The following is a 26,622-nucleotide window of genomic DNA, read 5'->3' on the forward strand; positions in this document are numbered from 1 at the left end:
ACCCCACATGAGTAATGACGAGGAAACTATGTTAAGTAATGGTTGTTTTGGGCCATGATGATCCTGTGCTGAATTTTCAGAAGTGATCCTTCTCCTACTTGTAAGATTTCCCCTTACCGGCAGCTTTGCTTCAGTGACATTTCCTCTATAGACTGGATTGACACAAATCCTTGTCTTCTTGTGTAACAGGAAGTTGCATGGAAGAAATCTTGGGTATTGATCATCTCCATCCAACACACTAATAGCAATTTTTGCTGTTGTGTTGTACCTCTCCTCAGTATTCATTTCCTGTCGGATGGCAAAGAAAGTGTTTCAGTGCTAAAACAACTAAGTCAGGAGGGACATGATCTCAGGAAGGAACTCTTGATATTATTCCATGAGCTCAATCCTCTAGTTCATTAGGACACAGCAGACAGAATCTAGAACAAAAATAAGTAAGATAAGTGAGTTTTCATACCATGGCATAAACTTGTAGATCCAATTGTTTCTTGACCTCATAATCAAGGGGCTGGGACAGTAGGACTTTCCCACTACTTGGCAAGTCAATCCTGAAGAATTCTGCATCATTCTACAACACAAGGGTAGAAAGTGATAAAATGAAAGACATCATTCATCCATCAGCAAGCATAGAGGCAGAGAATGCCTCTCCAATTTAATCAAATACTTATTTAGGGCACTTTGCTGGGACTCTTGTAAAATGGGACTTTCCATTAGCAGACTACATATCTTTTTGTAATTTTTCAGCATGGTGTGTTGATTTTTGAAATTTGTGTTCTTTACACCTACTTTATATCTCCAAGTAAAAGGTACAACTTCTGTTCCTAGAGTACATCCTGCTTTTATTTTAATACAAACCTGATCCTTTCAGACACTAGTTTGAGATTGTCAACCTCGAAAAGACTAGCTTACTTAGAAACTTAATGGTAGATATTCTAAATAATTAATGCATGTTACCATCTATGAGAGCATTAGTAGACAGATATTGCAGATTGAAGCTAGTTTACAAAGCAAACATGGAGATCAAAAACCAGACTAAATTATTAGAACCTGACGTATCATCAAATCAAGTGAAATAGTAACTTTTGAAAGGGAATTGACTAAATAGTTTAAAAGGGAACCTGAAGTAATGTGGACTGTACCCAATCAGGAAAATGGAAGCACGACAAGAAGTGACAACTTTGCGCAGGTCCAAGATTGAAGATTTAAAAAGGCAGTTTTCAGAGTTTGGACTGATGAGAGGCATTGATTGTGTGGATAGTCAGAGGCTTTTTCCCGGGGCTGAAATGTTGCCACAAGAAGACACAGATTTAAGGTGCTGGGGAGTAGGTACAGAGGAGATGTCAGGGGTAAGTTTTTTTACTCAGAGAGTGGTGAGTGCGTGGAATGGGCTGCCAGCAATGGTGGTGGAGGTGGATACGATAGGGTCTTAAGAGACTTTTGGATAGGTACATGGAGCTTAGAAAAATAGAGGGCTATGGGTAAGCCGAGTAATTTCTAAGGTAGGGACATGTTCGGCACAACTTTGTGGACCGAAGGGCCTGTATTGTGCTGTGGGTTTTTTTTAAAAATCCAATCAGTGAAGAGGATTCATTAGAAAGGGTGGAAAAAAATAAGGCAGGGGCAAATGGAGTGACCATTGTGTGTGTGGGCCAGTGTAGGAGTGGCTTTGGCTCATCAGGTTTGAGCAAGGTAAGTATCTGATAAGTTTCTTCTTCTTCTTTATTCTTCATTCCTCATCTGTTAGGGCGCAGTTAGTGCAGTGAGACTGGCTCTAGGAGCTAGGTTGTGTTCATTGCGTGAGACCTGGGAATTCTGGAAAACCTCCAGTCTCCTGGTTAACCACACCTGCACCAGGTGCACTGAGCTGCAGCTCCTCTGAGAATAAGCAAAGGAACTGGAGCTACAGCTTGATAACCTTCAGCTCATACGGGAGGCTGAGGAAGTGATAGTTAGGAGCTACAGGTTTGCAGGATGCAGGTAACTGTCAGGAAAAGAAAATGAAATGGGTAACTAGTACAGAATACCCCTGTGGTCATCCACCTCAAAAATAAGTAAACTGTTTTGGATGCTGTTGAGAGAAGCTATGGTGGGGGAGGGGGGGGAGGCACACTGAGCAAATCTCTGGTACTGAACCTGGTGCTGTGGTTCAGAAGAGAAGAGAGGTGAAGAGGACCATTGTATTCATATGAGAGTCCATAGTTAGAGGAATAGAGATGAGATCCTGTGGATAGGATAGATAAACCCGATGGTGTGTTGCCTCCCAGACGTCAGGGTCAGGAACATCTCAGATCGGAGCCTTGACATTTTAAACAGGAGGGTTGAGAAATCTTGGTACATATTGGCACCAGTGACATAGGTAGGAAAGGTATGGAGGTCCTGAAGAGAGATTTTAGGGAGATAGATAGAATGCTGAAAAGCAGAACCTCCAGGGTAGTAATCTCTGGATTGCTGCCTGTGCCGGCACCAGTGAGGGTAAGGCGCATTGGACAGATAAATGTGTGGCTGAGGAATTGGTGCAAGGACAGGGGTTCAGATTTCTGGATCATTGGGACCTCTTCTAGGGAAGTCACTACCTGCACAAAAGGAATGGGTTACACCCAAATGCGGGGGGGGGGGGGGGGGTTCAATATAGGCAGGTAAGTTTGCTAGAGGTGTTTTGGAGAGTTTAAACTAATTTGGCAGGTGGATGGAAACTGGAGTGATAGGGCTGAGGATGGGGCAGTCTTGAGCATGTCAATATGCAGGTAGATTGGGAAGATCAGGTTGGTGTTGGATCCCAAGAAGGGGACTTTACAGAATCCCTACAAGATGGCTTTTTAGAGCAGCTTGTGGTTGAAGCCACTAGGGATCAGCTATTCTAGAATGGGTGTTCTGCAATGAAGAGGAATTAATTAGAGAGCTTAAGGTAAAGGAACCCTTTGGGGACAGTGATCATAGTATTATAGAATTCACTCTGCAATTTGAGAAGAAGGAGCTAAAATCAGATGTATCAGTATACAATGGAGTAAAGGAAATTACAGAGGCATGAGAGAGGAGTTGGCCAAAATTGATTGGAAGGGGATAGCAGGGATGATGGCAGAACAGCAATGGCTAGATTTTCTTGAAGCAATTTGGAATGCACAGAGTAGATATATCCCAAAAAAAGATGTATTCCACAAGAGGCTGACAAGGGAAGTCAAAGCCAATGCAAAAAAAAACATAGGAATATAATACAGCAAAATTAGTGGGAAGTTGGAGGATTGGGAAGCTTTTAGAAACCAACAGGAGGCAACTAAATGAATCTTAAAGGAAAGATGGAATACAAAGGTAAGCTAGCCAATAATATTAAAGAATATACCAGAAGATTCTTCAGCTGTATAAAGAATAAATGGGGGTGAGAATAGATATCAGATTGCTAGAAAATGATGCTAGAGAGATGGAAATTGGGGACAAGGAAATGGCAGACAAACTGAATAACTATTTTGCATTAGTCTTCACCTTGGAAGACACTAGCAAAATGCTGTAATTTCAAGAATGTCAGGGGGTAGATTGTGAAGACATTAGTAATGATCTATCAAGAATCATTAGGTTCTGGTATGGTTCTGAAGGACTGGAAAATTGAAAATGCCCTCCACTCTTCAAGAAGGGAGAGAGGCAGAAGAAAGGAAATCATAGGCCAGTTAGTCTCACCTCAGTGGTTGGGAAGATATTGGAGTAGATTATGGTTTTGGGGTACTTGGAGGCACATGATAAAATAGACCAAAATTGGCATGGTTTCCTTAAGAGAAAGTCTTGCCTGACAAATCTGATGGATTTCTTTGAAGAAATAACATCAAGACAGATAAAGGAGAATCAGTTGATGCTGTGTCCTTAGGTTTCATAGGGTCTTTGACACGGTGCCATACATGAGTCTGCTTAACAAGTTAAGAGCCCATAGTATTACAGGAATGATATTTGCATGGATAGAGAATTGGGTGATTGGCAGCAGGCAAAGAGTGGGAATAAAGGGAGCCTTTTTGGTTGGCTGGTGGTGACCAGTGGCTTTCTTCAGGGTTCTGTGTTGGGACCGATTCTTTTTCCGTTATATGTCAATGATTTGGATAATGGAATTGATAGCTTTTTGGCCAAGTTTGCAGAAGATGTGAAGATAGGTGGAATGGCAGGTAGTTTTTGAGGAAACAAGGAGACCAGACAGACTAGGAGAACGGGCAAAGAAGTGGCAGTATTGGGAAGTGTATGGTCATGCACTTTGGTAGAAGAAATAAACAGTCTATTTTCTCAGTGGAAAGAAAATTTAAAATTCTGTGGTGCTAAGGGACTTGGGGAGTCCTTGTGCATGATTCCCTAAAGGTTAATTTGCCAGTTGTGTCAATGGTGAGGAAGACAAATGTGATGTTAGCATTTATTTCAAGAGGACTGGAATATAAAAGCAAGGATGTTATTCTGCAGCTTTATAAGGTAGTGGTGAGGCCTCACTTGTAGTATTGTGAGTGGTATTGGGCCCCTTATCTAAGAAGAAATGTGCTGATATTGGAGAGGGTTCAAACAAGGTTCACAAAAATGATCCCAGGTTTGAAAAGCTTATCATATGAGGAACTTTTGATGGCCCTGGGCCTATACATCGGAATTCTGAAAAATAAGGGGTATCTCATTGAAACCTATCAAATCTTGAAAGGGCTCAATAGAGTGCATTGTGGAGAAGATGTTTCCAATGGCGGAAGACCATAGTACACAACCTTACAATACAGGGATGTCCATTTAGAATGGAGATGAGGAAGAATTTCTTTAACAAGAGTGTGGTGAATCTGTGGAATTTATTGCCACAGGTGGCTGTGAAGGCCAAGTCATTTGGGTATATTTAAGGCAGAACTTGATAGGTTCTTCATTAGTCAGGGCATGAAGGGTTATGGGGAGAAAGCAGAAGATTGGATTTGAGAGGGAAATTGCAGAGCAGGCTTATTGGGCCAAATGCCCTAATTCTGCTCCTATAATTTATAGTTTTATAGTCAAAGTAGGAAGATTTTCACTATTTACCTAACTGCTTGAAAGAGCCAACAATGGTATGATGGGTCTTGGCCATTTGTGCCGATGGAAGCCAAGTCACTGATACACTCGCTAGATCTTTGTTTGATTCCTCTTTAAGGGAATTGTCTCATTCTGAGTTGGTATAAGAGTTTACCTACCGATGCCTTATTAATCATGTAAATCAGTCCATCACCATCCTTATCTTGAGCCTGCAATCTGATGAGAACCTCGCCTACTGGTGTCATCTATGAGTGGAAGAGTGGGGAGGGAAAATAAAGAACTGATTTTAATGATGATTCAAAACCTTTTGGAAATTAAAATCCTGAAATATTAAGAAGAAAGAAACAAATATAAAATAAAAAAGAGAAAATGTTGGTAATGCTCAACAGGCCTGAAATATTGACTTGTTTTCTCTTCCTACTGATTTGGCCTAACCGGTTGAATTTTTCCAGCATCTTTCAGTTTTATTTTAGATTTTCAGCATCTGTTGTTTTTTTTTTATTTTGCTGGCATGCCTCTCCCCAGCCAAGTGGGACATGGGACAGTTACCATGTCTGGATATGCAGCAGCAGCGTTTGGACAAGATAGTAATGGTAGAGCCATGGATGACCATGCTGGCTGATGGCAGGCAGTGGATCCACTGGTTTAGGGGTGGAAAAGCCAATTTCTTTTTCAAAGAAAAAAAAATGCATTTATATGACAGCTTTTTTAAATCTCAGGACATTCCAATACTTGAGAGCAAATAAATAATTTTTTGCAATGTCTTCACTGTCATAGTGTTGGAAGTGCAACATGCAATATGATAATGACCAGATTGTGTGTTTCCTTTTCTTTCATCAAGATGTAAAGATGACATAGCATCTTTTATATTCATCTGAGCAGGCTAAGGGATCCTTAGTTTAAGTCTTACCTAAAGACTGGCACTTCTTCAATGCTGCTCTAGAGAGTTAGTCCAAACTATGCTCTTGGTTTCTCAGTTTGCCCTCTTTGGACTGAATAAAATCATGGGACTTTTTCAAAACGCAAACACATTCTGGGTTGAGGTTCATCGTACACAAAATGGCTGATTTATCTGTGCAGGGCAGTGACTGTGTGGCTCCTTAGCTGTAAACTTACTTTCAGGGTCTCTGAGGTTCATGTTCTGTGGATTGTTTGTTATTTTTTATTGTTTGCACAATTTGTTCTCTCTTTTTCACACTTTGGATGTTTGACTGTCTTTGTGGTGTGTATTTTTTAAAATTCTATTGGGTTTCCTTGTTTTGTAGCTGTCTGCAAGAAGATAAATTTCAAGGCTGCATATGGCATACGTACTTTGATAATAAATGTACTTTGACTGATCACATTTCAATAAATAGCACATTAGCTGCAAAGCATTCTGGGATGACCTGAAATTGTAAAAGGCAACATAAATGTGAGTTCTTCATTTTGCGTGAAAGAACAAGGCAATAAACTTACCTCACTGACGTTGAGTGCTTGAACACTTTCTTCCAGGAAAATTGGAGAATTATCATTTTCATTTAGGACTTGCACCATTAACCTGTAATCAATCTGCAAATCACAGAAACCTTCACTAATTCTTTCATTCATAAATAAAGCACTAGCATCTGAATGAATTTGACTATCATTCCATTCAGCTTCCACAATTTTCAGCCTTTTATGCAAGTCATGAATTGTTGGGATTGGAAACATTCTACATGATAAGGCAGTAGAAGCTAATTCCACTAATTATAAAAGAAAATGATGGAGGAGGAGGAAGATGCAGATTTGTGGACAAAATGTAACCATATAGCATCAAGCAAACTTGATTTTTTTAAGAACCAATGTGGGCAAAATTCCCTGCTTTTGGATTGTAAGCTTCCCTGATTCCAATTACCAAGAATCACTGTATAAGCCTAATTCAAGTCTATATTTACTGGTCTCAAATTGGGGTTTTTTTTGTGTAGAACCACCATGCCAATGCACTGATGAACAACTTGGTTCCTGACTACCTCATACCATGGTAACATAGGATTAGCATACATTATTATAGCACCAGTGATTGGAGTTTAATTCCTGCTGATCTCTGAAAGAAGTTTGCATATTCTCTCTGCAACCCCATTTCCTCTGAGGTCTGCTCCAGTTTCCTCCCGCATGGGTGAGGGTTACTAATTTGTGGATATGCCAGAAGCATGGGAGCACGTGTTGATGTAAAGGATGCATTTCACTATACGTTTCAATGCACTTGTGACAAATAAACCTAATGTGTCTTTCATTCTTACCAATTATTTTGATTGAAGTAACAGGCAAAGATACAGAAAAATAGGCACAAGATTAATATAAGGTAGCAGACATCCACATACCTGATCTGTAGAAACAATATCAGTACAGCTTATCATGGCAAACAGAAAGGGGATGGTCAGTAGCTGTTAAAGAAGCACAACATGCACAATCTTAGGGCAAGTGGTATTATAACATCCAATAGCCAGTGCACAGTGTATTCATCTACTGTTCCAGAGGGTGTAGGTAAAAAATTGTTCATGGCCCATTCACAAAAATATAACTAATTCTCCCTATCAAGAAATCTGACATCAACTTGGAATTAGGGCCTTGGGTAATCTCAGCACAAAAAATATCAAAAAATGTCTTTTGAGTTAATTTAGGCAAGATATTTTGGCATTATTGGAAGGTGCAAGAAAGATACATCCCAAAGATGAAAAAGGGAGGTTGAGAGAACTGTGGCTGACAAGGAAAGTCAAAGGCAGCATAAACACAAAGAAGAGGGCACGTAATATAGCAAAAATTAGTGAGAAGGTAAAAGATTGGAAAGCTTTTAAAAACCAACAGAAGGCAACTAAATAAGCCATGAAATGAGAAAAGGTGAAATATGAAGGTCAGCCAGCAAAAAATAAAAAAGTGGATACAAAAAGCTTTTTCTGATATACTGTATAAAGAGTAAAAGAGAGGCAAGAGTTGATATCAGACCGATAGAAAATAATGCCGGAGAGGGAATAATGAGGGACAAAGAAATGGCAGATGTACTTAAGTATTTTGCATCAGTCTTCACTGTGGAAAGCACTGGCAGAATGCTAGAAATGTGGGAGTGCCAGGGGCCAGAAGTGAATGGCATTGCTATTACTAAGGACAAGGGGCTGGGGAAGCAGAAGTATCTGCAGGTAGATAAGTCACCTGGATATGATGGATTACACCCCAGTGTTCTGAAAGTGTTAGCTGAAGAAATTGTGGAGACATTAGTAATGGTCTTTCAAGAATCACTAGATTCTGGAACGGTTCTGAAGGACTGGAAAATTGCAAATGTCACTCTACTCTTTAAGAAGGGACGGAGGCAGAAGGAAGAAAATTATAGGCCAGTTAGCCTGACTTCAGTGGTTGGAAAGATTTTGGAGTTTATTATTAAGGATGAAGTTTCAGGGTACCTGGAAGCACATGACAAAATACACCATAGTCAGCATTGTTTCATTAAGGGGAAATCTTGCCTGAAAAATCTGTTGGAATTCATTGAGGAAATAACAGGCAGGATAAACAAAGGAAATTCAGTTGATGTTGTTTATTTGGACTTTCGGAAGGCCGTCGACATGGTATCACACACGAGATTGCCTAACAAGATATGAGACCATAGTATTACAGGAAAGGTACTAGCATGGCTGACTGGCAACAGGCAAACAGTGGGAATAAAGGGAGCCCTTTCCGGTTCATTGCCAGTAACTCGTAGTGTGCCGCAGGGGTCAGTGTTGGGGCACTTCTTTTCACATTACAGGACGTCAATTAAATGGATGATGGAATTGATGGCTTTGTGGCCATTTGCAGACAATATGAAGATTGGTGGAGTGACAAGTAGTGCTGTGGAAGCAGGGTTTGGACAGATTGAGGAATGGGCAAAGATGGAAATATAGTGTAGGGGTGTACTTGATCATGCACTTTGGCAGATGGCATAAAGATGTTGACAATTTTCTAAATAGGAAAAAATTCAAAAGTTGGAAGTGCAAAGTGACTTGGGTTTCCACCTGCAGCATTCCCTGAAGATTAATTTACAGCTTGAGTTGATGGTAATGAAGACAAATGCAATGTTTGCATTCATTTCAAGAGGACTAGAATACAAAAGCGAGGATGTAATGCTAAGGCTTCATAAGGCATTGGTCAGACTGTACTTGGAGTTCTGTGAGCATTTTTGGGCCCCCTATCTAAGAAAATATGTGCTGGTGTTGGAGAGGGTGCAGAGGAGGTTCAAAAGAATTATCCCAGTAATGAAAGAAATAACACATGAGTAGTATTTGATGGCTCTGGGCCTGTACTCACTGGAGCTTAAATGAATGAAGAGGGATCTTATTGAAGGATGTGTAATGTATGGATCTATTTTATTTAGAGTAATAACCCCCCCTCCTTTAACACTACATATAGATCTGATGTCTGTGCATGTACATTATTCTCTCCCTCTCTTCACTGCAATGTGAATATGCCAGTTAAAGCCATGTCCTACGTGCGTACTTTTATTTAATTGATATGTACTTGTGCACAGACACATCAGGATGGGCCAAAGGGCTGTTTCTATGCTGTAGTTTTCTATGACTCTAGGTTCTTGAGTAATCAGTGTTGTCAAAGGTTACAGGGGGAAGGCAGGGGAATGAGGTTGAGAGGGATAATAAATCAGTCACAACGGACTGGCAGAACAGACTCAATGAGTTAATGGCCTTATTCTGCTCCTATGTCTTATGGTCTTATCATTAGGCTCAACCAAGAAATACAATTGTGTGTGATCTGAATAACTGTAGAAATCAAGTTTATGCCCTCTAATGATATCCGTGAAGGGGAGCACGTATAAGGAGAAGTGTCAGCATTGTTGGCACGTGGTTCAGCAAAGAGACTTTATGCTTGGATATCAAATGGAACCAGACTATAAATTTCCTGAGAAGTGCTGATATTCATAACAATCAAACTTGCCAGGTGAAATTTAGGGAAGGAATAAAAACTCAGTGAAATTTGCACAATGAGCCTTTCTTTAACTGTTTAGTTCATTCAGTGCCAGTGTATTCAGTACAGGATTTTTTTAACTTCACCATAATCTGCCTGAATAATTTGGCTAGATCAATTTGTCTCAGAATTTCAACTCCGCCATCCTGGACACCCAGAATCTTCCACCTCTTATGTGTACCTCTCGATCCAAAGGTTTGTTTGGTAGCACATTCAATTTGATGACTTTTCCTTCCATTCGAAACCATTCCACATCTGGTCCAGTCACATTCAAGTGAATCTCTGCAGTGAGCGGGTTGCCATTCACAGGGATCTTCGCAATGAATGTTCCATCTGGACTATTCTCTCGAATATCCACAGAGAGGTCATGCCCTCCAGAGCATAGATCACCTGGTTCAAATGACAAGGAAATACTTCATAATTCCCATTACTGCATTCAACAATTTAGCCCTTACCTTCTGGTAAAGGTTAGTGCCATAGTGATAGATGATGCATTGTGGTCAGTCACTTGAGTGGGGTTAACAACCAGCATGGGTAAGTGTGCGGTGACCTGAAAAGATTATTGCCCCACAATTGGCCTTGCAACTCATAAATGCAAGAAATTCTGCAAAAGGTGGAAATTTTGAACAGCACTCACAAAGTACTGGAGAAACTCAGTAGGTCATTGGCCTTGCAATCCTAAGTTGTGTTGGTCGAGGTCAACCATGGATATTGCGTCCTAGCTACCTACATTAGTGGTGCAGTGCCAGCTGTGGTTGACGAGACCAATTTGGCAGTGGCAATCTGTGTTGTAAAAGTTGCACCTTTAAGAGGCCGCAGCTCTGCTGGAGCTGCAGAGTTCTTTTCTATGGGCCTGTTTGTCTTCTGTCACTTTCAGGAATTTTTCCTCCCTAAGTTTCCTTAAGGTTGTCAAAGCCAAGGGGTGGGGGAATGGAGATAAGCTCTCAATACCTATAAAATTTCCCAATGGCCTGAGTCTGAAATAACTTCTGACAACAAAGTCCAGCTCCTGACCTTCATGTGTGGCTTAACTACTAAGCCCAGCAAGAGAAAGGGAAGGACAGGTTACTGGTGCATTAAAACCAAACGCTCTGGGCAGATGAGGCTCATCAGCCATGCTTGGCAGCTCATCTAGGAGAAGAAAACTCTGAATCCTGTATAAATTACCTTAATATCTGTGGGTAATGCATAATGCATAATTTATTTTTAAAAATATACCATCTTCTCCAGGAGATTACTAACCAATGATTGAATTTTTATTTGGGCAAATACTAAGGGGAAATTACTGACTAATGGAGTGGCCTTATTACATAACCAATTGTCCTGGGAAAATTACTAATTTATGGAGACTAGCCATATAATTTACAAACGTAATCTAAAGATCGAATCAGGCAACATTGAGAGAAGTTCATATACACACAGTGCTACACCTTTGTAAGGATATACTATTTTTGCTATATTGCAATATAAATTCACTGCAATGTTAGCAATACTGTGAAGTTTACATATGAAAAGACTTTTTGTAAAGCAGGTTTGGTATCCCCATAAGATATATGGTTATTTGATGGTTTAAGATTTTGAAAGAAGCTACAGAATGGAGAGGAAGATATATCTCTGTGCAGAAAGAATCTAAGACAAGGGAGCATAATCCTTGAATAACATCCAGGCCATTCAGGAGGGAGGTTAGGAAACATTTGTTCATATAGATGTTTGTAGAAGAGTGAAACTCTGATGCTAAACTTCATTAACCTTTCCAAATCTGAAATTAGAGTCATAGAGTTATATAAGAGTTCAATAGAAAAACAGGTCCTTTGGCACATCTAGTCTATGCCAAACCATTTAAACTATCTACTTCCATCAACCTACACTGGGACCATAGCCCTCCATACCCCTACCATCCATGTACCTATTCAAAGTCCTCTTAAATATTGAAATCAATCTTGCATGTACCATTTGCGCTGGCAGCTCATTCTACACTCTCATGACCTTATGAATGATGAAGTTTCTCCTGATATTTCCCTTAACTTTTCATCTTTCACCCTTAACCCATGACATCTGGTTGTAGTCCCACCCAACCTTAGTGGAAAAAGCCTTCTTGCATTTATTCTACCTATACCCCTCATAATTTTGTATATCTCAATCAAATCTCCACTCAGTCTTCCACATTCCAAGGAATGTCAGTGATGCAGGTGGATGCTTCCCTGGTGTCATGGATTATTGATTACCTGACTGGCAGACTTGCAACACTGTGTGTCAGACAGAGTGGTCAGCGGCACTGGGGCTCCACAGGGGACTGCCTTGTCTCCCTTTCTCTTCACCATCTACACCTCAGACTTCAACTACTGCACAGAGTCTTGCCATCTTCAGAAGTTTTCTGGTGACTCTGCCATAGTTGGATGCATCAGCAAGGGAGATGAGGCAGAGTACAGGGCAACGGTGGGAAACTTTGTCACATGGTGTGAGCAGAATCATCTGCAGCTTAATGTGAAAAAGACTAAGGAGCTGGTGGTGGACCTGAGGAGGGCCAAGGCACCGGTGACCCCTGTTTCCATCCAAAGGGTCAATGTAGACATGGTAGAGGATTACAAGTACCTGGGGATACAAATTGACAATAAACTGGATTGGTCAAAGAACACTGAAGCTGTCTACAAGAAGGGTCAGAGCCGTCTCTATTTCCTGAAGAGACTGAGGTCCTTTAACATCTGCTGGACGATGCTGAGGATGTTCTACGAGTCTGTGGTGGCCAGTGCTGTCATGTTTGCTGTTGTGTGCTGGGGCAGCAGGCTGAGGGTAGCAGACTCCAACAGAATCAACAAACTCATTTGCAAGGCCAGTGATGTTGTGGAGGTGGAACTGGACTCTCTGACGGTGGTGTCTGAAAAGAGGATGCTGTCCAAATTGCATGCCATCTTGGACAATGTCTCCCATCCACTCCATAATGTACTGGTTAGGCACAGGAGTACATTCAGCCAGAGACTCATTCCACCAAGATGCAACACTGAGCATCAGAGGAAGTCATTCCTACCTGTGGCCATCAAACTTTACAACTCCTCCCTCGGAGTGTCAGACACCCTGAGCCAATAGGCTGGTCCTGGACTTATTTCCACTTGGCATAATTTACTTATTATCATTTAATTATTTCTGGTTTTATTTTGCTCTATTTTTACTCTATTCTTGGTTGGTGCGACTGTAACGAAACCCAATTTCCCTCGGGATCAATAAAGTATGTCTGTCTGTCTGTCTGTAAAGACCTGACCTATTCAGTCTTTCCTATAATTGAGGTCTTCCAGAGTTGGCAACATCCTTGTAAATTTTCTCTGCACTCTTTCAACCTTATTTACATCTTTCCTGTAGTTAGGTGACCAAAACTGCACACAATACTCCAAGTTAGGCCTCACCGGTGTCTTATACAACTTCAACACAACATCCCTTCTCCTGTACTCAAGTACTTTGATTTATGAAGTCCAATGTGCTAAGAGCTTTCTTTACAACCCTATCTACCTGTGATGCCATTTTCAACAAATCATTGACCTGTATTCCTACATTCATTTGTTCTACCACACTCCTCAGTGCCCTACCATTCACTGTATAAGATCTACCTGGTTAGTCCTACCGAAGTGCAAAACTTCACACTTGACTGCATTAAATTCCATCTGCCATTATTCCAGTTGGTCCAGATCTTGCTGCAAACCATGATAGCCCTCCACTCCACCCCTACTCAAAACAAATTGATATTGGTTTGCAAAACATTTCTATGAAGGATTAAAGGTCACTTGATGGTGAAATGAGTTTGATGGGTTCAATGGGTTAAAGATCTCCTCACGGTTCTGTGTCCTAGTTTCACCCCATTGGTCAAGGTAAAATGTGAAGGCAGGTTCAGCAAGTTCAAAACTGCACTCAGTTAAAAGAGTCCTGATGGAGGGTGTTGACCTGAAACATTGACAGCTTACGCTTTTCAATAGATGCTTCCGGCCTGCTGAGCTCCTCCAGCATCTTGTGTGTGTTGCCTCAGTCAACTTATGAGCTTGCCTCAGATTTAGATTTTCAAACATCTTTATTGCATTTGTAATTTCAACCAGGCCTCAAACATAACAAATCTTCAAAATAGATTTTAAAAGTTTGCCCTGTTACCACAGATGGAGAAGATTCTGTGGCATATTTGAAAGACAAAGGAGTTTCCCCACTGCCTTGGTCAATGTTTCTTCTTCATCCAAAAGGTGATCTGGTCAAATTCTCATTGATATTTGCCAGTATTACCCTACAAAAACTGGCTGTTGTATTTTCTGCTTGATAATAGAGACCACAATTTAGTAGATCTGGAGCTACAAAAGCCACTATATAAATGCAGAAAAGTTTCCAAAAACAATGTGAAGCAGTGAGTCACTGTTACCTTCCATGAAGACTGGTTTAAGCCTGGCAAGCAACATGCCCACAACCAATATCTGTAAATTCAGCATAATGTTCAGGTCTGTGGGTTGCAGTTGGAAGTACAATATAGAGGCCCTTTATCACTCTCTTCTCAGAGTCACTGCCAAAGTTCAAAGTAAAATTAATAAGTTCAAAGTTCACAGTATATTTATCAAAGTACAGATATGTTACCATATACTACATTGAGTTTTGCAGGCATTTACAGGAATAAAAGAAATACAATAGAATTTACAAAAAAAAAAAGCTATACATTTACAATGACTGACAAACAAGCAATGTGCAATAGAAGACAAATTGTGCAAATGAAAAAATACTGAGAACATGAGTTGTAAGGATCCCTTGAAAGTGAGTGTAAATTATAGAATCAGTTCAGAGCAATGGTGATTGAAAATATCCACACTAGTTCAGGCAGTTCTGAATCCAAGCAGCCAATTTGCCACAGATCCCATGCATCTTAATCTTCTGGATTAACCTCCTGTGAGGGACCTTGTCAAACGCCTTACTAAAATTCATGTAGACAACATCCACTGTCCTACCCTCATCAATCTCTCTTGTCACCTTGTCAAAAAACCCAATTAAGCACCACCTTTCAAAGCCATGATTCTTCTCCCTAATTAGGCCATGGGTTTCCAAATGCTCATATATCCTATCCCTGAGAATATTCTTCAGCAACTTCCCGACAACTGACATAATACTCACCGGTCTATAGTTCCCAGGACTTTCCCTTCTTTCCTTCTTAAATAGAGGTACAACATTAGCCACTCACCAGTCCTCCGGGACCTCACCCACACCTAGAAAGGACACAAGGATACTGGTCAAGGGCCCAGCAATCTCATCTCTTGTCTCCTTCAATAAATGGGGTAAATTCATTCAGACCCTGGGGACATCCTCATTAATACTCATTAGGAGGCCCAACACTTTCTCCTCCTTGACCTCTAAACACCCTAATGAATTTATAAACTCACCACTGATCTCCTGGTCCTCCATATCCTTTTCCTTTGTAAACACTGAAGCAAACTACTTATTAAGTACCTCACTCACATTCTCTACATCCAAGCAAATTATCTTCCTTTTATTCTTGAGTGGTTCCATCCTTTCCCTAGTTATTCTTTTGCTCTTGTTGTATATATGGAATGCCTCAGGATTCATCTTAATCCTTCTTGCCAAGGACTTTTCCTGCCACCTCCTGGCCATCCTAATTCCCATTTTTAGTTCTTTTCTGGCTTCCTTATCCTCACATCTGCTTCATTAGATCTTGACTTCCAAACCTTTACATTATTTTCCTTTTTCTTCTTGACTAAATTCATCACCTCTCTAGATATCCAAGCTTCTTATCTTTCCAACCTTGACCTTCCTTCTAATAGGAACATGCATTTCCTGTATACTGTGCAATTGACCTTTAAACACCCTCCACAAGTCTGATGTTGTCTTCCCAGAGAAAAGGTGTTCCTAATTAATGCCCTTGTAATTTGCCCTACTACAATTTAAAATTCTCTCACACCGGCTATATCTATCCTTATCTATAGCTATCCTGAAACTTAAGGAGTTGTGGTCACTGTTCACTAACTAAAAGGTCAGTCATCTGGCTAGACTCATTACCCAACACCAGGTCCAGTACGGCCATTCTTCTTGGTGGACTGTCTGCATATTGATTTAAGAAACCTTCCTGGATACACTTAACAAATTCAGCCCCTTCTAAACCCCTTGCACTAAGAAAGTGCCAGTTTATGTAAGGGAAGTTGAAATCCCCCATGACAACAACCCCACTTCCTTAATCTGATTACATATCTGTTCCTCAATGTTCTGGAGGCAGTTGGAGGGTCTGTTGTACTATCCCATCAGTGTGATCACACCCTTCCTGTTCCTGACTTCGATCCAAATGTACTCAGAGTCTGATCACTCCATTACATCTCCCCCGAGTACAATTGTGATATTGTCCCTAATTAGTTGTGCAACTCCATTCCCTGCCTCTTTTACATCCTCCTTTATCCTTTCTAAAACTTTGAAAATCTGGTACATTAATCACCCATTCCTTCTCCTCTCTCAACCAAATTTCAGTAGTGGCCACAACATCACAGTTCCATGTACTGATCCATGCTCTAAAGTTCATCATCCTTCCCAATAATACTCAAAGCATTAAAATATATACACTTCAAATATCCAACCCATCATTCCTGTTATTTCAATTTTGTCTTACAATACTTTTGCTACACGGGGGCAATGGAGAAGAACCCTAATGCAGGACACTGGCACGTCGACTCAGTTGGGGAGGCTGGCGTAGACCTGAACGTAGAGCAGGAAACCAGAGGGATCTTGGCAAGGAGACGGAATTCACAGAGACTCTCTAGAAACTGGAGCGGAACTTTGAGCTACTGGTTCTAATCGGAACAGGGAACAAAGTATCACACTAGAATGGACCAACGAACTGGCAACCTGTGATAGAGTCGTCATCATATTTATTTCCCAGTCTCTGATGAAAGCCAGCTGTACGGTAATTGGGTAACTAGCAGCAATTGACTAAAATTGGGGCATAATCGGGGAGAAAGTGTTAAAGGGGAACGACCAACTGGAACCATGACAACTTTCCTTGACATCTACCTGTTTGTCCAATCAGTTCCTTACTGACATGGGGCTCCAATTCTCAGCCTCCAGCAAAACTTGTTTACTAATCTACTCTAAAATCAATCTAACCCTTCCCTCCCACAGAGCCCTCCATTTTTCTTTCCTCTATGTGCCTATCTATGAGTCACTTATATATCTGCTTCTCCAACACTCCTGGCAGCCTTTTCCAAGTACCTACCCCAGTCTCTAATAAACTTGCTTCTGCCATCTTACCTTCTCTAAAAAATTCCTCTAATCAATTTAAAATTATGCCTCCCATGACTTTATTGCATACAAATATAGTACAGAAGATTCTCACTTGTTATGTGACCTCCACATTAACACTGCTAAATGTAGTAGTGTCCATCAGAGCACCTGCTTGCTCCAGCTCACTTTCTAAGTTCATCTTTGTTGTGGTGGATCACTGAACATTTTTCACATCTCCTCCTAGTGCCCTCGGCACAGTTCTGTTTCACTTGGTGATTCCAGTTTCTTAGGTACAATGGATGCCTCATATCTCAACCACACTAATAATGATACAGGCAGAATGGTCCAGCTAGGCTAGCATTTGGATAGACATCAAAGACACTGAGGGTGGGCAGTGATTATCAGAGAGGGTGGACAGTGATGGACAGTGAGGGTGGGCAGTGAGGGTGGACAAGCAAGCAGACCCATTGAGCTGAATGGCTGTTCATTGTCATATAAATGCATATAATTCAGTGAAGAATGTTGGCTGCTCTGGCCTCTAGAAGTGCAGTTTGTTTTGTATGAACATCACTTTTTGTACCTAAGCTGATTTTATATCATTCCCTGTGCAGGTTAGTGGATTTGATTTGAAGCACATGGTGGAAAGACATCCATCTCCATCTTAACTTTATTTGCCCTTGAAACAGCAATATCTCTTCACAAGTACAATCTCATTAAAATCCCTGTAGAAAGCTTCTGTCTTGAGTGATTTTTGAGAAAGAGTTTAACTCACTGTATCACTTTCTATATTTGGACTGCAAGGGAAGTAGATTGTCTTATAAGTATTGCAAGCTCAGAAAAGATGGGACTTGCAAGGGATCAAATTACAATATCATCATGTTCTGCTTATGATATGGGCTCTTACTGAGCAACCTCTGTCTATTTATACGTGTCCCATCACACAACTTCCATTATAGAACGTGCATTTGACTCTCAAGTGGAATGAGCGCCACTGATGCTTCTCTTCTTTCCTCATGCATTCAATGCTTCTGCAAGAATATCACCTTTCACAAAGTGACCCACAAATACATCAGTATTCAAGGAGCATCTTGAGAATATGTTAATATTTACATGTAATTTGTGTCAGTTTTAGCATTCACTGGGTTCCTAAGCATTAGTATTCACTGGGAATCCCTCTGTGAATACTGACGTCCCTCCAGGGCCCTCATTGAACACAGAAAAGCAGCTGGGAACCCCTGTGAATAATGATGGAGTCCTGGGACCCAATGAAAATACAGATACACATCAAATAACCTCTGTGAATACTGATTCACTCCAGGCATCTGCTGCAAATACAGTTCAACAACAAATATACCCTTTGATTCTATTCAGAATTGGAATCAGGTTTAATATCACCAGCATATGTCATGAAATGTGTTAGCTTAGTGGCCGCAGTACAATGCAATGCATGTTAATATTGGGAAAATGTAAATTAATTGCAGTAAGCATATACACGGGTATTAAATAGTTGAATTAAAAATAGTACAAAAACAGAAATAATATAAGTGAGATAGTGTTCATGGGTTCAGTGTCCATTTAGGAATCAGATGTCAGAGGGGAAGAAGCTGTCCCTGAATCACTGAATGTGTGCCTTCAGGCTTCTGTACCTCCTTCCTGATTGTAACAATGAAAAGAGGACATGTCCAGGGTGGTTGGGGGGAGGCATCCTTAATGATGAACCCGGCCTTTCTGAGACACTGCTCCTTGAAGATGTCTTGGATACCTACAGAGTCTAGTACCCAAAATGCAGCTTCTTTCGATTCTGTGGAGTAGCACCGCCCCCCCCCCCCCCATACCAGACAGTGATGCAGCCTGTCAGAATGCTCTCCACGGTTCTTCTGTAGAAGTTTTCGAGTGTCATAGGTGACAAACCAAATCTCCTCAACTAATGAAATATAGCCCCTGTCTTGCCTTCATTATAACTGCATCAATATGTTGGGACCAGGTTAGATCATCAGAGATATTAACACCCAGGAACCTGAAATTGCTCGCTCTCCACTTCTGATTCCTCTATGAGGATTGGTATGTGATCCTTTCCCCTACCCTTCTTGGAGTCCACAATTAGCTCTTTGGTATTTCTGACGTTGAGTGCAAGGTTGTTGCTGCGACACCACTCAACTAGTTGTTATATCTCACTCCTGTACGCCCTCTCATCTCTATCTAAGATTCTGTCAACAATGGTTGTATCATCAGCAAACTTATAGATGGCATACCTAACCACACAGTCATGGGTATAGAGGGAGTAGAGCAGAGTGCTAAGCACACACCCCTGAGGTGTTCCAGTGTTGATTGTCAGCGAGGAGGAGAGATTAATACCAATCGGCACAGATTGTGGTCTTCCGGTAAGGAAGTCCAGGATCCAATTGCAGAGGGAGGTAGCTTATGTATAAATTTTGTAACTTATCAATCAGGACTGGAGGAATGATGGTGTTAAACGCTGAGCTATGGTCAACAAACAGCATCCTGACGTAGGTGTTTGTATGGTATAGGTGATTTAAGGCCGCGTAAAGAGTCATTCAGATTGTGTCTGCTGTAGACCTATTGTGGTGATATGCAAATTGCAATGGGTCCAGGTGCTTGCTGAGGCAGGAGCTAATTCTGGCCATGACCAACCTCTAAAAGCATTTCATCACCGTAGGTGTGAGTGCTACTAGACGATAGACATTAAGGCAGCTCATACTATTCTTCCTGGGCACTGGTATAATTGTCACCCTTTTGAAACAATGGGAACTTCTGACCAAAGCAAAAAGAAGTTGAAGATGTCCTTAAATACACCCACTAGTTGATTGACACAAGTTTTCAGAGCTTTCCAGGTTACCCTCATCTGAAACCACTAAGACATACCTGAAATGTGTGGGGAAACTGATTAATTTACAGGGTCCTCTGTAAAGAATAAAAGGGTTCCAGGATCCTATACCTATTGATATAATCCTGGGACCCCTCTGAATGACACACACCCAAGATCCCCAATCAATACACATCTTGGAACCTTGTTAAAACTGATCCCTTCCCAGGACCCGTTACTTTCCTGCCACTGTCTGTAAGGAGTTTGTACATTCTGCCTGTAACCGCATGTGTTTCCTCTGGGTTCTCTGATTTCCTCCCATTGTCCAAAGACATAGCAGTCGGTAAGTTAATTGATCATTGTAAATTCCCCGTGATTAGGTTACAGTTAAATCAGGGTTAAAGGGCCAGAAGGGCCCACTCCACACTGCATCTCAATAAATAAATAGATAAATAGATAGATAGATAATTGATAACCTTCTATGACCAGCTGTGATATTCTCATGCCTTCCTCCTCTGTGCTACGCTGTACACCTGTATACTCCGAACCGATACATGCTCAGGATATGCTAAACTTACAGCACCCTGTGAGTACAGAACACTTCTTTGTTACAGAGTGGTTGTGTTTCAAGAAAACCATCCCATAATACTATTTTCATTGTCTAAGCTTGATAAATAATGTTGTTTCTTCAGTATACTGTGCTTATCTAGCTATTTTTACTTAAGTAAATTCCAGAGTGAATTTTTATTCTGTATCTCACATTTTTTGAAAGTAACTTAACAAATCCATATAGATAAGTAGTAGTCCATCACCTAAACTGCCTTAAAGTGGGGGAGAACTATACGGATACTCTCCTTGATGCCTTCTCAAAGCCCCCAGTGGATAGCGGTACCCTGCTGAGATCTGCTAACAATGTTGATATGTTTGAAGGACTCTGTGAAAACAAACACAGCTAGGAGCCTTGACATGCTCCCAGAGCCCAGTGTGAATACTGGTACATCCAAGGACTTCTTGTGAATATTAATTTACTTGTGAGACAGTCGATAAATACTGAAACCGACCTGAGAACTTCTAAGAAAGTTAATTATTCTTCCAGAACCCACCGTGGATGCTGATTCATCCCAGGATCCCCTTGAATATTGAAATGCTCCCGGCATCCTCTGTGAGTCCTGATACTCTTCAGGGATACTCTGTGAATATTCAGATACTCCCAGAATCCCCTGTGAAAACAGATACACGCCTGGCAACCCTGTGAATATTGATAAGCTCCTTGGACTGTCTATGAGTACTGATATTACCCAGACCCTCTCTGAGTACCAATGTGTTCTCAGGACTGCTGTTGAGCATGGTTAAACCACTGACACCCTCTGCAAATACTGATTCACATCTGGAACGTGCCATAAAACTGGCACATTCCTGGGACCCTCTGAGAATACTGAGGAACTTCCAAAATCCCAGATATAACTTAGAACCTCTGTGAATACTGTCATCCTCAAAGGAAGCTCTATGACCCAGGACTGCACAAGAAAACCAGGTACTTGCAGAGGGCTATCTCAAGAGCAAAGGAACAATTCAGAATGAGGTTGGAGGCAGAATCAAATGCATGTCAACTCTGGCAGGGTTTGCAGGACATTACTTCCTACAAAGTTTCACTCCCAGATCAGCTGAACACCTTTAATGCTCGCTTTGAAAGAGAGAATAAAACTGTAGCTATGAGGATCCCTCCAGCACCTGGCGTGGTAAACTATGTATACCTGTGTGAACACGCCCCTCTGCTGACTGCTGCTGACTGCTCCTGTGGCTCCTCCCACACACCCCTGTATAAAGGCGATTGGGGCACTGCTCCTCCCTCAGTCTTCAAGATGTCGTGCTCCCTTTTGTTGTTAATAAAAGCCTTGTTAATAGGCTTTTATTTGGAGACTTTTTTGGAGACTTCCAGTCTCCAAGAGTTATTGATGGTGCATCACCTGGTGACCCTGTGATCTCTGTCTTGGAGGCCGACATCAGGCTGCTTTTCAAGAGGATGAACCCCTGCACAATGACAAGCCCAATGGAGTACCTGGTAGGGCTCTGAAAACTTGTGCCAACCAACTGGCAGGGGTGTTCGAAGATACTTCCAATCTCTTATTGCTACAGTTAGAAGCTCCCACCTGCTTCAAAAGAGCAACAATTATACCAGTGCCCAAGAGGAGCAAGGTGAGCTGTCTTAATGACTGTCATCCAGTAGCACTCACATCACAGTGATGAAGTGCTTTGAGAGGCTCTTATCATTCCTGTTTATGGATCTGCACAACTGCAATTTACCCATCACCATTATAGGTCTACAGAAGATGCAACCTCATTTGGCTCTTCATTGGCCTTAGATTGGCTGGGCAATACAAATATAAATGTCAGAATGCTGTTTATTGACTACAGCTCAGCATTCAACACAATCATTCCTACAGTTCTGATCAAAGAGCTCCAAAACCTGGACCTCTGTACCTCCCTCTGCAACTGGATCCTCGTTCCCAACCAGAAGACCACAGTCTGTATGGATCAGAAATAGTATCTCCATCTCACTGACAACACTGGCTCACCTCAGAATGTCTGCTTAGCCCACTGCTCTACTCTCTCTACCCATGACTGTGCACAGATATAAATTTGCTGACGACACAACTATTATTGGCAGAACTTCAGATGGTGATGAGAGGGCATACAAGAGCAAGATAGTGGAGTGGTGTTGTAGCAACAACCTTGCACTTAATGTCAGTGAGACCAAAGAACTGATTGTGACATCAGGAAGGGTAGGACGAGGGAACACACACCAATCCTCATAGAGGGATCAGAAGTGGAAAAAGCAAGCAATTTCAAGTTTCCGGGTATCCATATCTCTGAGGATCTATCCTGGATAGAACATATCAATGCAGCCTCAAAGAAGGTGAGACGGCAGCTATATTTCATAGGAGTTGGAGGAAGTTTTGTATGTCATCAAAGCCACTTGCAAATCTCTACAGACGTACCGTGGAGAGCATTCTAACTGGCTGCATTAGTGTCTGGTATGGGGAGGCCTCTGCACAGGATCAAAACAAGAAGAGTCAGCTCTACCATGTGAACCTGATTCTGATTCTGTTTCTGACTACTAATATACCCTTGGGATCTTCTGCAAATATTGTTTTACGCTTGAGACCTGCTGTGCAGATGGAAGTGCTCGAAGGAACCCCTGTGAGTTGTATTATATTAAATCCCAGAAGCTACTATGAACAAGGATACCGCTAAGACCTTTTGTGAATATAGACATAATCATGAAACAATCTGCAAATACTGAGAGATTATCAGTATCCCCTGAAGCACTCTCTGTACACTCGGATACTTTTGAAAATTGTGTTAAAACTGATGCACCACCTGAGACACCTCTTGAATACAGATTGTTCACAAAGTGTTTTGTGAATAGTGATGTACAGTATTTGTAAGACATATGTAATACCGATACATTTCCCGAATCCTCTGTGAATACTGACACACATGTGACATCTCTTTCTCAAGATACTTTGATGCACACTTCAGACTCTCTGGAAATACTTACACACTTCTGAAGCCCCTTCTGTTGCTAATGCACACATTGGACCTCCTGTCTCAATGTTGATACACCCCTGTGAGAATATCATTACATTTCTAGACTACCAGCAAATAATGATATAACCCCAGGGTCCCCTCTTCCCCTCCATGTACAGATACGCCCTTGGGTACCCCTGTACTGGTGACCATGTAAAGGAACCTTTTATAAAAGGGGACCCTCTTTCCAACTGACAGGCTCTGGGCCCTCTCTGAATGATGAACCACTTCTGGATCTCTTTGTGAACACTGAAACATAGACAGGAAGCACTGTAATCATCAGCGTATAGCTGAGGGTCTCCATGCACATCACCTCCCCCCACCCTCCTGTTGAACACCGTGCACAAGTCTCTAACATTCATATTTGATTGGTCGGGTGAATGTGATTGCAATAGATTTGAGTTAGAAATTCCACTTAAAATTGCTGAAAGAGTTCTGTGATTAGTTTTTCACATACTTATAATATATTCACATTAAATTAACTCACAATTCCAACTGATGAATAACTTATATAGCTCTAAAATTATCATCAGCCAGAAAAAAAAATTAAATTAAATGAGTTGCCTGTTGCTTCAATCGACTATAATAAAATGTATGTTCACTTACCCTTCACTGTCCCTCCTGGGGAAGTCCAGCTGAGTTCACTTTCATCGATAGTCCAGGGTTTACTAATTAGCAAATACTTTGCATTATTTAATGGAACATGTTTTTCTTTCACAGGTTCCATTTGCTGGGTATTTAAAGATTAAGTTGCTTTCTCTGGACAACGGCAGTAAGGTTGTCACATGTCCGTTGCTTGGCAGAGAAATCTCTACCCTAGTAAGGGCTTAGAGGGAATTTAAAGAGAGATAAGATTTTAGGAATAGTATCTAAGCCAGTAGAAGGAGATTTAGTACAACATATTTGTTGAGGGGAGAAGGAATTTCTAGGCCAATGACTTACTTTGCTTGGATGTACAGAACACTAACTTCTCCTAAAATTCAATGAGATGAATCATAAATAGTTTCTGTTTGTTTGTATTTGAGGAGAAAATATTTGCCATTATAAACATCACATAAAAACTACAATGTGGCAGGATAATGTATACCACATTTCTGAAATGATAGACTTTTACCAGTTCAGTGAAAATTATGAGCTGTCCAGCAATTTGACTCAAAAGTGAATTTATTTTTGTGTTTTAATTTTGTGAGAAGCTTTCATTTGAAATCAACTATAATAGAAACTAATCTCTGCATAAAGTGACTAATTTGCCCCAGAGCCATTCAGATAGGACTTATGCAAATATTCATGTGGGAAACAAGCTTCTAAATCTTTTTTTTTCCTCAATTTGCGCACACTAACCATTTGTAGCGTGGTTATAGCCAAAACTAATCAGCGCTAATTGATGTTATCCCTACATTATTTAGGGAATTGAGCATTGCTGAAGGTCATTTTGCAATTTCTGTGATGGCAGAGCTGGGGTGGGTACTCGATTTCACTGACACTGAGCTAAAAAGCCTGGTCAAAGAGGTGACAAAGGCGTGAGTTCTGAGTCACAGTAGGACCGTTCAATGTTCTGAGATTTATGTGATTGCACTGTACTTTATATTGGTCTCCTTCAGTTTTTCAGCATTTTCTTTCTTGTGGCCGATTGGCAGGTGGGTGATCTGGAAGTTCTTTGTGTGGGACAGGGATAGGGAAGGACTTGATGCTACTGTCACTGTTCTTTGTTGTGAGTGAGGAGGTGGCTGCTTTTTTTTCTATGCGAGGGAGGGGTTTGGGGATGTGTTGTTATTGTCACTGCCTTTTTTTCTGCAAGTGAAGGATTCGGGGATTGTATTGTTTTTGTTTTTTTTCTGTGGCGGAGAGCATTGGGGATTGTTATTGTTGCTGCGATTTACTTACCTGAGGGGAGGAGGGGTCGGAGTTGTTGTGGTTGATGTGACTTTTTTTTCTGTGGGACAGCATTCGGAAATTGTTATTGTTGCTGTGTTTTTTTGTGAGATGGGATTGAGGATTGATATTGTTGCTGTGTTTTTTTTGTGAGCTGGGATTGGGGATTGATATTGTTGCTGTGTTTTTTTGTGAGATGGGATTGAGGATTGATATTGTTGCTGTGTTTTTTTGTGAGATGGGATAGGGGATTGTTATTGTTGCTGTGTTTTTTTGTGAGCTGGGATTGAGGATTGATATTGTTGCTGTGTTTTTTTGTGAGATGGGATTGGGGATTGTTATTGTTGCTGTGTTTTTTTGTGAGCTGGGATTGGGGATTGATATTGTTGCTGTGTTTTTTTGTGAGCTGGGATTGGGGATTGTTATTGTTGCTGTGTTTTTTTGTGAGATGGGATTGGGGATTGTTATTGTTGCTGTGTTTTTTTGTGAGATGGGATTGGGGATTGTTATTGTTGCTGTTTTTCTGTGCGGTGGGGTTGAGGGATTCTGCCTTCTGCGAGTTTTGATTCTCTTACTTTTTCGTGTGTATTTCACAACTATCTGGAGAAGACAAATATGAGAGTTGTATTGTATATGTATACTTTGACAATAAAATGAACCTTGACAAAAGGAAGGGGATCTTATAATCCCAGGATGACTCAGTCAGAATCAGAATCAGGGTTTTATTATCAATGATATATAGAACAAGGAACATAGAACGTAACAGCACAGTATAGGTCCTTCAGCCAGGATGTTGCGCTGAACTTTTAACCTACTCTAAGAACAATCTAACCATTTCTTCCTACATAGCCCTCCATTATTCTATCACCTATGTGTCTTTCTAAGAGTTTCTTAATGCCCCTAATGTATCTGACTGTACACTGTGACAGTTGTGATTTTGTGGCAGCAGTACCTTGCAAGACATAAAAATTACTCTAAGTTACAAAAATATATTATAAATAAATAGCGCAAAGGATGAATAGCGAGTCAATGTTCATGGTTCATGGTCCACTCAGAAATGTAATGGCAGAGAGGACGAAGCTGTTCCTAAAATGTTGAGTGTTCATCTTCAGGCTCCTGTACCTCCTCCC

At 41.0% G+C, this 26,622-nt stretch overlaps 1 protein-coding gene across 5 annotated transcripts in view; it reads right to left on the reverse strand.

The window, feature by feature from the left end:
• The window catches only part of cdhr5-rs (cadherin-related family member 5, related sequence), a 52,190-nt gene extending 27,789 nt beyond the window's left edge, over positions 1-24,401 (reverse strand). For 3 of the 5 annotated variants that reach the window (XM_073067011.1, XM_073067010.1, XM_073067006.1), the window contains exons 1-7: positions 24,227-24,401; positions 10,151-10,359; positions 7,344-7,406; positions 6,460-6,552; positions 5,163-5,249; positions 458-568; positions 118-288 (exon numbers count right to left, since the gene is read on the reverse strand). In XM_073067011.1, the coding sequence (XP_072923112.1) occupies positions 118-288; positions 458-568; positions 5,163-5,249; positions 6,460-6,552; positions 7,344-7,406; positions 10,151-10,359; positions 24,227-24,347 (855 nt within the window). In that variant the 5' untranslated portion in view covers positions 24,348-24,401. Of the gene's footprint in view, positions 1-117; positions 289-457; positions 569-5,162; positions 5,250-6,459; positions 6,553-7,343; positions 7,407-10,150; positions 10,360-14,359; positions 14,498-15,096; positions 15,175-24,226 lie in introns of those variants that run through there. The other 2 variants (XM_073067008.1, XM_073067009.1) reach the window with 2 other exon arrangements.
• Positions 24,402-26,622: the final 2,221 nt, after the last annotated feature.

Source organism: Hemitrygon akajei, chromosome 14, assembly GCF_048418815.1.
Source record: "Hemitrygon akajei chromosome 14, sHemAka1.3, whole genome shotgun sequence".
Taxonomy (NCBI): Eukaryota; Metazoa; Chordata; class Chondrichthyes; order Myliobatiformes; family Dasyatidae; genus Hemitrygon; species Hemitrygon akajei.